The sequence below is a fragment of the Protomyctophum bolini genome, assembly GCF_963924005.1.
Source record: "Protomyctophum bolini genome assembly, chromosome: 24".
In the NCBI taxonomy this organism is placed as follows: domain Eukaryota; kingdom Metazoa; phylum Chordata; class Actinopteri; order Myctophiformes; family Myctophidae; genus Protomyctophum; species Protomyctophum bolini.
The window spans coordinates 17,875,491-17,892,699 of NC_137885.1; the positions used below are offsets into that span (position 1 = coordinate 17,875,491).

General features: G+C 43.3%; 1 protein-coding gene across 2 annotated transcripts in view; it reads left to right on the forward strand.

Annotated features, from left to right (window-relative positions):
• The window catches only part of mgat5 (alpha-1,6-mannosylglycoprotein 6-beta-N-acetylglucosaminyltransferase), a 132,930-nt gene that overhangs the window by 14,019 nt on the left and 101,702 nt on the right, over window positions 1-17,209 (forward strand). Inside the window, exon 2 of one of the 2 annotated variants that reach the window (XM_080758872.1) lies at window positions 7,466-7,996. In XM_080758872.1, the coding sequence (XP_080614998.1) occupies window positions 7,756-7,996 (241 nt within the window). In that variant the 5' untranslated portion in view covers window positions 7,466-7,755. The remainder of the gene's footprint in view (window positions 1-7,465; window positions 7,997-17,209) is intronic. The other variant, XM_080758871.1, reaches the window with a different exon arrangement.

Sequence of the window (17,209 nt, forward strand, 5' to 3'; positions counted from 1 at the left end):
GGAGAATCCTTTCTTCTTTTTTTCTCCAAATGGGTGTGTGTGATACTTAATGCCAAAAGCCAGAGGCATTTACTTAGTGTCGATTGCCTCGAGGTGTCAGTTAGAATTAATAGAGCTATTTAATAGTTTGTCAAGCGCTCATGGGCCTATTTGCAAATATGTTTTTGGCCAAATGTGTTTTCCTTTCCAACGTTTGTTTCAATCAATCTTTTGAAGCCAGCATGACAATTAGATTTTACTGTTTGAAATATTTCCATTATTATAATAATCTATCTATCTCCACTCTGCTTTGTGGAACTGTTATGTTTTGATAAGCCAATTTAGCCAATTACCACAAGTCACTAGCTTGAGATATGAGTATGATGTGTAAAGATTCCATTAATCTCATTTACTTGTAATGTGAGTAATGTTTTTTTGTATTGTTCTGCTTTCAAGTCATAACAATGACGTGACTTTAATAGTACACCCGCCCATGGACTCTTACATTCTCAAACAAGATATGCATCAAGCAATAACTTCCCGTTATGTTAATGTTGCGGTCTCCAAGCAAAGTGTATAAGAAACACAAGTGGCTCGAATTGGAGAACCCAACATAAAGGAAGGACATCACAAGTTTAACGGTTTTTATTAGGCCACCCCCTGTAGGGACGTCGAAGCTGTTTCCCCCCTCCCCTAACTTACAACCAACTAACTAATAACGAAAACAAAGGCTGCCGGTCATCCCCAGGCCAAACTAAAGTAAACTCAAAATAAGTATTGACATGGTGTGGGACTGAGATGTTGCTGGGTCTGTGTCTGCCATGACAATTCAATTCAATTTCAATTCAAAGGGCTTTATTGGCATGAGAAAACATACGTTTACATTGCCAAAGCAGAAAGAACAATACAACAATAACCCTAACCCTAACCCTAACCCAACAATACAATCAAAACAAAAATGATGTACTTTGAAGGTCAGAATCTTCAATAGATCAACTTCTATGTACCAAGATCACTCGATGCAGGTATAGTGCAGGAATATACACAATGACACTGAGCTGCCTGGCTTTTATAGAGAGGGCTGCAGCAGAGGACAATTAGGGGAATCTGCTGCAGGTATGCCAGTCTGGGTGTGTCCGTCTGAGTGGGGAGGAGAGACAGAGAATTAGCACAGACAATGATTGAATGACTAAAGCCCGACACACACCGGCTGCGTCCCCCGCGCGGCGGCGCGCACAGCCGCCTCCATTATTTTCAATGAACCTAACGCACACCGGCTCCGTCCGCCGCGCGGAGCCGCGCCGCGCCGCCCGGCGCGCCGATATAACACAGTTCTATTTTCCAGGCGGCGCCGCGCAGCAACGCGCCGCGCCGCACACGGTCGCAGACGGTGTGTGATGGGCTTGAGTATGTGTGTGTGTGAGTGATGTCATGGCCACACGCAACAGTTAATACATTTAAAACAGCAGCCTAACTTGAAACTTGGAATTCAAATATAGGGCCAGGCGACTGCCAGATAACTACAGTAGGTTTTTCAGGTTAGACATATTAAACACAAATGAGATCCTTTAAAAGAAGGAAAAGATTTTATTGTTTTATTTGTTTTATTTTTTTTATTTTTTTCATCGCAATTTTTGTGAGGAAAAAAGCTCTTGTGTTTTCCTTAACTATGAAAACCACTCTCCAGCTGTGATGTTTATCCATTAAAAAGATCTAGATAGGACTCCCATTTTTTTTATATTCAACAGTCTTAACAGCTAAAGCTACAGTACATAAGACTATGGGTACTGGCTTTCTAAATTAACTTTCGTTTCATTTCCTCTTTTGTTTTGTCTCAAATACTGTTACACATAACATTATCGGCTCAACGCAAAGGCTTCGGGGTTGAGCTGCGTCAATCCTTCTGGATTTGTCGTTTTCATTTTTGGTTTAGGGGCCTAATAGGGTTGTAATAGTTAAACGCCTGATGTTTTGAGAAGGACCATCGGGAGCTGACCTTGGAAGTAATGAATGGGCTCGCTGGGAAGTGAACTAAGCTAATTCTATTTGTCATGGCATGGCATGTCTTACTCTTAATTAACCCATGTAGGCCTGACATCGAATTTGTAAAAATGTCTTCTAAATCCTGGCAGTTTTCTAAAATATGGTGCTCAATATTTCATGTCAAGGACCCCAAAAATTATAGGCCTATATAATTGGCCACCAATCTCCTTTTGAAAATATGTTCTTCCAGGGACCCCCCCAGAAGAAAGATTTGAGTTTAAAGCGTTCGCTCTGAAAGAATATATACTCAAAGATTTGCGCCACATTTTCATGAATTTTCAAAAATAGCAGATCTATGAGCTTGTAGATCTGTAGTTCACTGTTCACTGTTTAACCTGTTCGGTGTTTATAGTATTAGGTAGATATTACAAAAAAAAAAGTTTATTGTTTATTGTTACTCTAGCACAGCTGCTATGGCCCAGTTTGAGCTAATACTTGAAACAGACTTCTAGAAATATGGAAGCTCACATTTTTGACACAAAGTCCATCCTGTCTATCCTGTTGTCTGTCCCGTGTCTGGATGTTATAATTCAAGCTTGTTTGTAGAGAAAATCAAATTAAATGAATTGCTTCCTATCCTTACATTCCTCACACACAAGAGTTTGGGAAACTACCTGATGGCTGCCTGACATCTGCACGACATGCATGTCAAACGGTGGGAACGGGTTCTGCCATTGTCTTGTGTAAATCACACCATGACAAGCAGGCTACAGAGTACAGACAGTAACATTTCCTCATGTCATTTCCTGTGGTGGTGCAACTGCGATTTTCACGTAAATACTTTGTTGGCTTCCACGCAACAATATTGGTTTTGATGCAAAGGTAGTCCACACCCCCCCCTCCGCTCACACACACACACATAGCTCTGGTCCATACCACAGCTTATTTTAATGATGTTTAGGAGTTGGGACACAATAAATACTTTCCTGGGGGTTTTTAGGTGTGTAATATGTTTTTCTTTTTTTTATATATATATTTTAGTCATGTTTCTTCCAGCGGTAAAATGTCCCTTTAAGGACTTCTCCTTAAGACTATGTTACTCTCGCCTTCCTGCGCACGCATGACATGCTCACAGCCTGTCGACTTCTGCAAAAATACGATTTCACTACTCACCAATTATTTCCCTAGTGGACTCACTCTGAGCCCCCCACCACACTGACGAGATCTGTAGAGGGCACAAGGCACCGTGGAGTAACTAAAACATATTTCTTCTTCCGTGGAAATATTTTCTTTTCTGGCCAAAAAGTTAATTTTATATGTGTGCTGGGGGCTCCGATTTCATATTTCTAGCGAAGTCGACAGGCTGTGAGCCTTTCATGAGTGTGCAGAAAGTCGAGAGTAACACCGCCTTAACAAGCCTTAAAGAGCACACACACACACACACACACACACACACACACACACACACACACACACACACACTGGTCCATGCGTGTGAGTGTGTGTGTGGGGGCATGCACATGTGATTAATATATAGGCAAGTAACTGCAAAGATTCTAGGGTCCGGTCAACATCACAATTTGAAACATGACCTCTATATATTTAAATTACATTTTGCGTGTTCATGGTTAACCAAATAAGTGTCTGCACACACTGATATAACCAATACTGCCAAGAATGTATTATAGCCTAGGACGCAAAGCATATATAAACCAACGTTTTCGGCAGACAATTGCCTTCTTCAGGGTATGTGAGAAAGCAGTTGTCTGCAGAAACATTGGTTTATGTATAAACCATCTACCGGTATATCGGTGTGTGCGGCCACTTTTCTGTCTTTCAAAGACTCTTTAGATTATTTTGCCGTGGACCGGCACCACTACAAGGATTGGTGTGCGTAACATCCTCTCGTACAGTATTCATGGTTAACCGTCACATGATTTCATGACATTGTAGTGCACACTCTGAAGCCCAAACCCTGCACCAATGCAACTAGTCGCAACTCCTTGCAACAACACAGTTTTAAGGTCAAGCGCACCAATGCAACTTCTTTGTAACTGCCATTGGGGATAATGGTTGCAGATAGTTGCAAGGAGTTGCATGACGAATTATTGGTGCGGTATGGGCTTCAGTCTTTGAACTGACTTCAATCCCTGAATGCAGCAACTAAAATGTCTCATTTACAAGGTGAATAGCACCAATTGTTTTTCAGTCATGTCTTTCTGGAAATGCCTTGTGGTTTCCTAGTCTGTATAAACAACAGTAGGTAGAAATACTAAGCCGCATTTCCCCATTAACACTTAACCTGCGGAACATGCTAAACCCGACTTTTTCCCCATTGTCTCTCCCTGCGGAACACGCTAAACCCGCAGCCTAGGTCCCCAGGCGGTTGAGCTAACCATCCGGGCCCACTATACCAAATTAGAAATAACTCATGAATGTGTCCAGACAGAACTGCCAACGGTAGCTTTGAAAAGCAGACTAAGCGTTTAACAGAACATGCAGTATTGTATGAGTACAGTACCTAACCCTATAGTAGCCTTTAGCCTATATACAATATTGAAATCATTATCAGTTTTTTTAATATTTTGTGAGAATAATTTGAAGATTATTGGTCAGGTCAAGGATAACGGGGTTGTAGGTCAGTTTAACATCAGCCTATAAAGCCTAATTGATGCTCTTGTCGTGTACCAAAAACAGCAGACTTACAAGCTCACAACGCATTGCATCCGCCCCTCTTTGCGAGCTTGTTGGTCGGCTATTTTTGGAGCACGACGATATATGAAATTAATCGGGCTTAACACCAGAGGCTGCTTTCCGACAGGGGACTTCCGACGGGGGAGAAAAAAAATCTTCCCAGCACCACCTGACTTCCTGTGTGCACAACGCAGGCAGCTGCCTGGTGTTTTTAGCGAGTGATGCAATCTCCGTTTACAGCTGTGTGTGTGTGTGTGTGTGTGTGTGTGTGTGTGTCATTAGTTTAATATTACGTTGCATGGAAAATTATCCACATAACTCATAATGTAATATCAGAACTGGTCAGTGCCTCTGTAGCCATAAAGGGCATGCGACGACGATTGTCAAGAGCAAGCTTACAAACGGAAATGTGAAATGTTTGCATATTTATTTATTTATATATAGTGGTGTCAGATGTAAGGCAAGTACAAAATAATGATTAATTCATTCATAGTTGTCCTGTCCACCTGATTTACACTGGACGGATAAAGATAGATAATCATGTCACGGAAAACGCGTCACTGTTTTCTTGTATGTTATGATCGTGGAATGTGTTTTTGGCTTGTTAAGATAGACGAGGGCTTGACAGCGTGTCCATATGCCTACTGAGCATTGGCTGCACATGGACATAGACCCGGCAGAGTACACACGTGTGCACTGCTTTGGCTGAATTGCCAAATACGGTATAAGACATGGAGTGTTGACTGGTGACTAATAATGTCAATGGTTAGTCCAGGGTTGATTATTCATTTCACAGCCCTCTCACATGTGTGGTGTGCGTACAAAAGGCCAAGGGCAGCCTACTGGAAGATGGATTTGTGAGGATGTATAGTAAAGTTTATCGTCTATCGTCATAGTCTATTGTGTAGAAAAGGGCTCATGGGTATAATCTTGCTCTAACATGTTGTCCTTTAACCCATTTTCAAATACCTGCAAACTGATCTATCTTATCAGCTTCCGTGTTACACATTGGCTCCTATTCTGGGTCATTTATGGCCTGCATGTGCATGACCTGTGATTTCTGTCTGAGTATATACAAGCCCCCAGACTCATAGACATTACAACCATGGCTGGGTTTATGGAGACGAGGAAAGAAGAGTCGGTAAAGTCCAAAACAAATTCAAAACTTCAATTCAAAGTGGGAAATTAAAGTGCACCATTTATGGCTTTTCCCCTCCTTTCCCCCCCTCTGTACTATGTAATGTAAGGACATTACATTCGGAGTTTAGAAGTCTTGCCAATGTAAATATTGCATATGCTGTAATGTGCCATTACCATTAGCCTTTGCTTGTGTAGCCATTATCAAGCAAAGTATTTGCAGTTGTTTTGCCACCTTTTGCACTCGCATACCAAAGACAGCATTTACTACTGGAGTTAACCCATTGACCTGAGATCTGATTCTAAAAATGTCTTCTACATCCTGACAGTTTTCATTCTGACCTGAGATCAGATTCTAAAAATGTCTTCTATGTCAGTCGCTCTTCGATTTTTCAAAAATAGCAGACCTACAAGCTCATAGCGCGCCACTCGGTGGCGCGCTATGAGCTTGTAGGTCTGCTATTTTTCAATAGCTAAAGCACAACGTAATTCTAACACCAAAAGGGGTTAAGCCTGAATTCTTCACAAAGGCCCAAGGCCTGCCGGTTATACGCATCTCCATTTGCCTGCAAAAGAAACACGCCTAAAGTGATTTAAATCAGTCGTACCTTTATTAAATGATGATTAAATTACCTATGATTAAATTCCTCATTTAAGCACTAATATATTGGCATTCCCGTTGTGTCACACAGTGGCAATGATAAGAGATACAATATAGTTAAGTAGCCAATGTATGGTAAATTCCAGGGGGAAATGGTGCTGTTTATTGACATACAACTCTACTGATGAATTATTTACAAGGTTAAGATGATAATCATAATGGCATGGGTGCTACTTATTATGGGTGCTACTTATACTTATAGCTATATGAAAGATGCTTGAATTACTGTCCACCGAGCCCCCCTCCATGCAAATATTTCCTTCTATTCTCCACACATTTCCATTACACACACATGCGTGCGCAGACAGACATGCACATTCAATCAAACACAGCAATGTACTGCCACGCACACAAACACACATGGTGTACATGCCACGCGAGGTGTCTAAATTGGCATCTTAGTTTAAGGCAAGAAATGTCATTCAGCTTGTGAAATACAATGTATTTTCCCCACACCCACGCTTGGCTAGTTCTTTCTGTGTCCTCAGATGCACCCATTCTCTCTACTGAAGAATAAAGATGAATACTTTTCTGTGTGTGTTTTGCAGCAGTGTATCTTGGCTCCTCCTGTCTCAGTGCCTTTCATGTCTTAACCTAAAGCTATCGTGCTTGCCCGGCGCTCACTGCATGTGTTTAGAGAAGATAATGTCCCTGTACAATTTCATCGCTCAATTGTACACCGTTTTAATTTATAGCGTTGCATAGGCCCCTTTGTCCCATTCAAATCAAATCCTCCCAGCTCCATTTTGCTTGAAAGAAGTGTTCATTTGGAAACCAGGTCCTTTGAGTTTCGGATCGTTCATTTATCGGTCAAACGGATCGCAAAATGACCACAGAGGAGAGGACTAACTATTCTATCAAAATGACCACAGAGGAGAGGACTAACTATTCTATCAAAATGACCACAGAGGAGAGGACTAACTATTCTATCAGGGTCTGCCAGCCTTTGGCATGAACAACCGCCGTGTCTCTTATCTCCTCTCTCTCTCTCTCTCTCCCTCTCTCGCCCAGCAGAATGCAGCGGCGTACCCGCGGACCCGGCCCCATGTGACGCGCCACCGAGATAATGAGGGGCCAGAGACGGAAACAGCGCCCGTGAGGCAGAGGCGCCCAGGCGACGCGGATTCCACCACCACAGCCACCGAGTGACAGCGCCATGCCTCACCTCCCGTCCTGATCCCACCACCACCGACCCCATCAATCCTCCTTCCTTCCTTCCTGACCTCCAGACACCCATCTCCCCCCTCCTCCTCCTCCTCCTCTATCCTTTCTCTCTCTCTCTACCGACCGAGACTGCGGCCATGGCGACCCCCTTCCTGTGGAAGCTGTCGTCCCAGAAGCTTGGCTTCTTCCTGGTGAGCTTCGGCTTCATCTGGGGCATGATGCTGCTGCACTTCACCATCCAGCAGCGCGCCAGCCACGAGAGCAGCACCGTGCTGCGCCACCAGATCCTGGACCTCAGCAAGCGCTACATCAAGGCCCTGGCCGAGGAGAACCAGAGTGTCATGGACGGGCCCTACGTGGGCACCATGACGGCATACGGTGAGTGGTCGCTATGGCACCGTTTACCCAAACGCCGGGTGGGGACCCATTTGTGGGCTGCAGACACATTGTTATGGGTGCCCTTAGTTTTTGTTTTCCTACATTTGGTTTTAACCCATTTAGGAAAGAGGCTGATTCTAAAAACGCCTTCTAAATACTTCAGTTCTCTGAAAATTTCAGATAATTTTTTTCCCTAAAATGTCATGTTACAGAATGGGTTAATTATTATTTCAAAACATTTTCAAAAAACATTGCCAAGGAAAAACCTTTGCCCTGCATTGTCTACATCTGCTCTTTATAGCGCCACCAGGAGGCCAACTTATGTAAAAATATATACTTATATTACTCTTTAAGATTTTATCAATTTCACGCAAATCGGTACACATGATCTCTATAGTCATGTGATCAAGACGGATCCGTTAGATTTTTCATATTCCAACCTGATTGACTTTAGATTGACATCTAAAGTTTGAAGGAAGTGGTTTTGAACAAAATTCCGCAAATCATGACCGCAGTGTCGGATTGCAGTGAAACTGTGCACGCACATTCCCAGTGACAATGAATGGACACATTTGAGTGTTTGTGTAAACACAAACATTGCGTAACACAAACATTGAAGACGAAGGTGAGGACGCAAATTCTGATTGGCCGGAATGAGATGGTGTATGATGATGTACGATGATAAGATCGCCCCTCACCTCACACAGGTTTTTTATATCTAGGCTACTGTAAGTCATTGTACTTTTCTTCTAGTTCTAGTTACATTTATTTTCTCTCCGTCTCATTCTCAAGTAGAATACAGTAAGTAGCTCTGAGTACATCCTGAGAAATCTTGTCCACTATCCTTTTTATATGGCCGATGCAGCTGGACAGGAGCATAATAACCTAACAGCACGCACCTACATCGTACTGTACATATCAGGCCATCGATAAGGTATTCATGCCATTAATAGATCTGTATGGGTCAATGGGAAGCTTCATTAGAAACTTGAGATTGGAATTGATTGTACTATAATGCGATCACAGGGGATCTAGTCTCGGGAAAACGCGTCAGTCTGGGGGAGAAAATGCAACGGAAAGCCGATATTCTTCAGTGTTTCTCCTCAAGGACTGACCAAGGTTGCTGATCCGTGACGGTGTTACTGTCCCGGTAATGGACATTATCGGCACTCACCTGTCAAATGCACTGCATTTTACTTCAGCACATATATATATAATTTCTCTGACAGAAATGTTGAGCTCAAGTGCCAGACTCGTAAGGACGTCGGCCAATATTGTCCTGAGTGTGTGGTTGTGCGCGTGTGTGTGTGCGTACGAGGAGATGTTATTTGCTATAGAATGTCTTACAGGCCCTGCTGTAGCTTTAATGGGGCCATCAGCAAACATCTTAGTGAAAATGCACTGGCTTGTCATCAGCCCTCGATCTTGCCATTAAACATTATGGGACAATTGCCTCCCTTTTGTTCTAAACCATGCAGCATGCAACAACTCCCTCCCCAACCAAACATTTGAGCTATATGAGAACATGAGAAGCCACTGGGACTCGCTCGCTATAAGCCAGTCGCTCTCAATTTTAAAACAACCTCGTCCTGGCTCTGGAATAGATTTTTCCGACAAACACTTTCCTCTAGGAGTATCTCCGTTTTGAATTTATAGGACACATTCTTCTAGCAACAAATCCCCAAAACGATCACTTATATGTGCTGCTCATTACACTAGGTGCGTCCTCACTTCTGTGTGTGTGTGTGTGTGTGTGTGTGTGTGTGTGTGTGTGTGTGTGTGTGTGTGTGTGTGTGTGTGTGTGTGTGTGTGTGTGTGTGTGTGTGTGTGTGTGTGTGTGTGTGTGTGTGTGTGTGTGTGTGTGTGTGTGTGTGTGTGTGTGTGAGATTGAAGGAGGTTAGGCAATCGGAGACACTAGATCTCTTCCTCATTAAACTGCAGGTGTTCGGGTGTATGGGCTGCTAATCACCAAAAGCCCAGAGAGTGAACAAGAAGCATTAAAGTGCTCACTGGTGTCTCAAGGTACATGCAAAGCATATGCAAAGTTTTTAGGCAGCTGTCTCGACAGACCCTTGGCAGATTGCGCCCCCCCCCCCCCGACACCCCCATCCTACAAGCAACGCCATCACCACCACAGTTTCTACTGTATCTCTATCGGCAGTGACGGTTAACCTTGACATTTGGATCATATAGTGAGGTAATTGTCGGCGTGATATTCAATACTTAAAATTTTATTTGTAGCCAACCGTGCTGTTGCAAACTATTGTTAGGCTGTGAACAGAATAGTCCCTTTTATCCCGTTGGCTGACAGGTGAATTCATGGCCAATATTGGTTAGAAATACTGTGAGAGCAGCACAATGGACACATGCAGACATGTGGAGTTGAGGTTACGTTTATCCTAACAAAAACACCATAAGCTGTTGTGAATTTAGGGAGACGCTCAGTGTGGTCATAATGGGTGGTGTGTGACAATTAATTAACAAAACAAGTAATTGATTTTTGAGGTAAAACACTAGTTTGCATTATTTTTAAAACTATATTTTTATAGTTTATGCTAAATCATGTGGGCACCTAGGCACAAAACCACAAGCTCTGTTTCCCATGGGAACTGAATGCTGTCCAGCCTTCTTTCTATCTCTCATAACAGATCGCATTGCGATGGCACTATTCTTTTTTCATAGGCTGCACAGACCGTTATCTGCACTCTGAAATTGAGATTGAGATCCATTTCCGTAGCATGGATCAGATAGCACGGGGGAGACTGGGTACTGGGACGTTTCCTGGCCCTACTCCCCAGCATTAATGGTCAGCCTCCATATGGGCCTAATGACTTGATGGCTTCCTCTTTTCGACCCTCCATTAATTTGAGCTGACTGTGCCGGGGGGCACCCCTGGCCCCTGACGGCTATAAGACGTATTCGCCTCTAGTAACGGGAGGGAATGTGTGTGTGAACGGCTCTGCCCTCCATCCCCTGGTGAGACTTGGGTTGGGTTGAGGCTGTAATTGTATCTGGAAATCCTGCCTCCTCGTCCCCTGTGAGATGGACGCCTATCGTGTGTACCACATTTCCCCTCCCTCTGAAAACGAGTAGTCACCCACGGACGTATACGTGACTCCACCCACGGACACATACGTGACTCCACCCACGGACGCATACGTGACTCCACCCACGGACGCATACGTGACTCCACCCACGGACGTATACGTGACTCCACCCACGGACACATACGTGACTCCACCCACGGACGCATACGTGACTCCACCCACGGACGTATACGTGACTCCACCCACGGACGCATACGTGACTCCACCCACGGACGCATACGTGACTCCACCCACGGACGTATACGTGACTCCACCCACGGACGCATACGTGACTCCACCCACGGACGCATACGTGACTCCACCCACGGACGCATACGTGACTCCACCCACGGACGCATACGTGACTCCACCCACGGACGCATACGTGACTCCACCCACGGACGTATACGTGACTCCGGGCACAAGCGGTCTGCTCGCTCGCTGCTTCCTGCACAGAACACACTTGAGAACGATAAGGGAAATCACTGATGAATTACACATGTTTATGTTTCCTTGAAATCACTCCTCCCTATCCCAGACACAAAACACACATACACACACTTTGTTCTTTCATCATTCCATCTAGATTTTTTTGTATTTATTCTTTTGTCAAAACATTACGTGACATGCAGGGCTAAAGGGGAATGCAGTAGGATTTGTGTTTTGGCAATTGCATTATCACTCTTACGAAATGTCGAGGCGGGCAGGAAATTGTCCTTGGGCATGCCATTACTCATTTTGTTCACCAGACAGTGCTGGTAGCCTTGTTCAGCAGGCTGGGTATTAGAACAGCTAAACTAACTGCATCGCTTTATGCACCTTCCTTGTGTGTGTATTATATAGCGTATAATCTAAATGCACCACATCTCTGTATGTCTGTAATCCACATAACTCGAGAACCGTTAGACTTGTGACAGTGCCCGGTGTCGAGTCCGTCGAACCCATGGTTGTCCAGAACCAGCACAAAAGCCTCTGCCCAGGCTCCAGACACGGCCCATATCCAGATCACCCCTAAATCTCCATATATGGAGCTGGCCTGTTCTGACATCACCCCTAGAGCTGGCCTGTTCTGACATCACAGTGATTGTTCTGACATCACAATGATGTTCTGGCATCTGCATAGTCTCCCTATTGGGCATGCCTGACAAAGAACTCCATATAAGGGCATAAAAGGGACACGTACATAATAACTGGGTGGGGCATGCATTTTCAACTTGCATCGTTCCAAGTAGGCCAGTGCCCACTAGTATATTTAATGTACTTTGTGTTCGTTTTTTTGTTTCTTTAGGTCATTACATTTTGTATTTCAAGGTGACCTTCGTTGTGTAAATAAATGTGAACCTACAGTAACAGACTCGCTAACCAAAAGGCTGATGTTCCTCATGACACATTTCCACTGTGATGCTCTTGCTCTTAATCTCAATAGGGGGTTTATTTATTTGTATTTATTTTTTATCGTTCTATTTAATATTTTTCCCTCATCCCTCCGACATCTGTCACCTCCACGACCGGACGTGAAGCGTTTAAAATGCCATGTCGCTAGTGATCTTCTGACAGGAAAAGAACCGATAAAATGTCATTCAACACGCAGAGTGCACTCGGCAGCATAGGAATATGGATTATATACCCCCCCCCCCCCCACACACACACACACACACACACACACACACACACACACACACACATCTGTCGACCTCACCATGACTGCATTAAGATCCCAGTGAGAGGGTTCGTTCACAAACAGGGAAGTGGTGTGGTTATGCTGGTGTGGTTCCCTCTGCTCATCTCTCATGATGTTACATTTACTTATTTTCTCTCAGAGAGGCAGGGAAGTGATGGGCAGGGCAGCGAAGAGTGACGAAAATGTCAACGTAATACAAATGCAGCCAGTCTAGTAATTGTGACCTTCACATCAAAATTTGGGGTAAACCAGAAACAGGATTGTGTCTAAGGTCGTGCCAAACCAGACACATTGTCATTATTACACACATACAGTATTTGTCTAATTTCTAATCCAACAGAAGCACATTTCTTCTTTTTTATTGACGGTGCAAACCAGTAAATCCCGCCTCCTGTAGTAAACATTTTAAATATCATTAAGTTGCAAGTCTTAAGTGGAGTGCCGCCATCCCTCCATTGAATATGACCCTGCTATGACCGCATTGGATCCAGCCAAGCATTAATGAAGAGGGATCAAATCCCTGCAGCTATCGACTATGTTCACCCTGTCGATGCCCCTGTGGAACAGGGAAGGCTTTGCTAATACTTGGCATGCTCTCCTTGCCACTCCTGATGCCTGAGTGAGTGCTCATGCTCACTGTGACAACCCACTGTGGAGGTTTTATGGGTCCACTGAAAGATGATGCTTATAGCTAATCAAAAAGGCCTTTGTGGCTTTGTGCATAACACATCCCCAGCCCTAGGCTTGGGGATATGATTTGTGCCACACAAACTCATGGGGTTTTGGTTGCTATATCTCATAGTGCTATTTATACTGGATAATTTAAATACTTTTTAAATATTGCTCAATAACCAAAGGAATCCAAATGAATCAGTGAATATTACCGTATAACCTCAAATTGTAATGACCAGGAAGAAATTGCCACACTGTCCCTTTAAAGACCGTAAGTTACAATGGCAGAGAATACTTTTAGAAAGAACCCAAAAATAGTCATTTTGAGAAGACGCAAGAATTGAGACCACGACAAATCCTAATGTTGGATAATTTAGTGAAGAATAATTCAATTATAGAATACAAGTATTGTGAGATTCAGAAATTACATGGCATATAATTTGGTCACAAAAATAGTTCCAAATAGAGTCCTGAATGTTGAATTCCGAATGAAGCTCTGAAGTATTGTCCATGGCTTTAGCGAGTTAGATGGCATCAGTTTGTTGTTGTTACTTCAGAGCTGTCGTGTCCTGGTCGGTCCCGCACGTTGCTGGCGATGGTTCACGAGACGAGACAATGATGTTGTTGAAGTCTTCATGCAGGGAGAGTCGCTGTCATAGCGACCTGTAGATAATATGAGAGTTGCTTCCCTTCACCCAGTCTGTGACCTCTTCTCACAGTCAGGGATCTATGTTTTTGTTGTTTGCCTATTAAATGCGTAAGATTCGAGGCTCCCCTTTTTGTAACAACAAAGCGGCTATTATGGCAAACATGGCCATGCCATCTTAAATGGCAGCTGTGAGAGGGCTAGAAAGGGAGAATGCAAGGTCACTGTTGTAGAGAACTCAGATGAAGGCATCTAGTATTGTGTTGAACCACTTCATTATGCAATGATGTATTACATAATGTATTGTTACACGTAGAACATGACATCAATGTGACATGACATTAAGTCGGGATGGAATGAAAACATATACTGTAGTCACAAACAAGAAATACCGGACAAAATATGATAGGATATGGGAAAACATGGCATTGTGTGTAAACAAAACAATATTTGTATTTTGTTTCGGCGATTAGAGTCACACCTCCGATTGGTTTCTTACTTTCTTCGATATTTTATTTGTAAATATTTTAACTTTTGAATGCATGTGTCAGCACGTTAATTTCAACCTACATGCTCCCAGTGCCAGTAGCAGATGTGGCTGAAGAGGCGTATTGGATGCAAAAATAAATAAAACTATCTGCCGTCATGTTTAATTTGGGAAGCGTTTATGTCCCTGAGTGGATGTGGGAGCTTTATGCATTGCTCACTGGCATTGTCTTCCTTTTTTAGCTTGCCAAGATGTATTAGTATAAACTGACGAAAGGATGCATTATGGCTTTCAACGTATTTCATCACAAGACGGCCCTGTGCGTTATCATAAAGATAATTAGACTTTCTTTCGGTAACAATGTAACCTAAATGGGTTGCCTTTTTAACAACGAACATAATTTTCTCTTGCACACCCGTGTATTTCCTTGCATATAATTGGCCCCCCTTTATAAATGGTAATACATGCAGCTACACGATCTGCCCCACAATCTGGGATGGTAGGAGTCTTGTAGAAGGTATAGAGCTGCATGCTCAATTGAAGCTGAAATATTGAAATCACTATTGACCATTGCAATTTCTAAAGCAATCTTTCTTTTCGATGGATGGAAAGGAGTTTCTGATTGCCTCTTACAATAAGGTATTATGGTGCTGGCGAGATAGGGGGGATGGAGGTCGGGGTGTTTGGTGCATACAAATAAGTTCAGTTGCTGGAAAAGTTTCAACTGAGCTAGATCCTAACCCTTACTATGAAATGTAAAGTTTTTGGGGACATTTGTAAAAGTTATTTAAAAAAGAAGCAGAAAAGGCATATAAACATTGTTTTTTCCTTCCCATGTCACAGTAAAATGGACCTAGTTGACACTGTACACTTTTTTTTTCTCCTTCTACAACAAATAACAGATCTACAAGCTTGATCTTACATCTGCTGCTTTCTGCAACAACAAAGAAACAACACTTTTCGACTGACCCCTTAGTCATTTCATCCCGGAGCCGGCCCTGTTGGGATGCTATGCACGCGTTGTGATTGTGAGTCGCATGAGTGACGTCACTTTGGCAGCAAATGCCTTCGATGGAGACACGTCGCTCCAATGAACTGCAGCGGCCATTGAGGCATCTTTTTTTTTTTAAATATCTATGATTTCCAACGCAATAACATGGTGAGGCATCGGCTCTACAGCTTTTTCCTGTTAATTTAGGCCCACAGTACTTGGGCCTAAACTAAGCTCGTCTGAAAGAATTTAAATGCCGTGGCATTCAGTCCTTTCCTCACATGAAAAGGTTCTGGCTGTGCCTTGCCAGGGCTTGTCTTGCCCTTGCCAAAGCACTCTCTGACGTGATGAAGGGTGACGTGTCAAATGCGGCACGCCCTAGGGGAAATGTGGCGCCCGCATGCGACGTGGCACCCGATGACTGCCCGGGGCGATGGTTGGTGTTTTGGTTCTCTGTGAAAGCAGCATGGGGAGGGGCTCTCTGGCTATCAGGTGAGCGTCGTGTCGTTTTGGCCTGAAACTGACATGATTAATAGTCATCACAAAAGATCCTCACCCCATCAGCAACAACAACCCGGTTGTTGGATGTTATGTTATGTACTCATGGGTTAAAGTTCTCAATCGCCAAGACTGATTTCAGTCATTTGGATTCCATAGGAGCCAGTGTGTCTTCTGTGAAAGCAATGCAAAGCATGCTGCGCACCGAAAATAGCAGAGCTTGTAGATCGGCTATTTTCAGTCATTAGTTATTTTAGTCTCAGAAATGTCATGATTTCTTCAGCCGGTCGTCCTAAAAAAAACATCATTAAATTTTCATTCTTGAGATTTAATTTAGCTTTTTTCCACATGAACTGGTCGTGATGGGATTTTAGAGCTACTTGACTTCCTGCGAAATATCATCGCTATTTACACGACAGGATGAGACAAATATCACAAGGACTGAGACTGAGGCAGAAAAAACAACAACTCCTTGGATACAATTCAGAGCCGGTGCCCCCCACCACACACACACACACACACACCCGCTCCGTCGGTGGCTGTGTCCCCTGTGCAGACAGACGCTCACTGTAGACACGGATGCCCACACAGAAATGCGATGAGCCAAATTAAGCGACAAGTTCATTTGTAAATGGCACACCGTGCGTCTCTGTTGTTTTCGTTCAAATAAATAAGCCCCTGAGCACAGCAGCGTGAAAGCCAGTGATTTACTGTGGTCGAGGGGCTCACATGTCTTTGTGTTTTTGTCTCCCATTTTCTGAGAAAGATGTGTCCGCCCTTCCCAGACCAAAAAACTTGCAGATTATCATTTGAATATTTCTCCCATATGAATGCCCTATTTTATACTCATTGTATATTTGAACGTTTTTCCAAATCTTTGTGTACAATAACATGACCAAAATAGGGATGTGTGTTTTAAAGTTGTTAACTCTGTCTGTGGGTTCTATAAATATTTAAGCAATGAAAAGTATTAACAAGAGTTTGTGACTAATAATACCTACGTTGAATCCATTCAAGCTGACAGCAAAGATAATATCATAGACGACAGTGTACTATATGTTGATTATTATGATTAGCATTGTAATGACTGTAAAACAGGATGCTTTCTCCCTTGTGTATTCTTGGACTGTGCTTTAGAGTCTGGCCTACAAA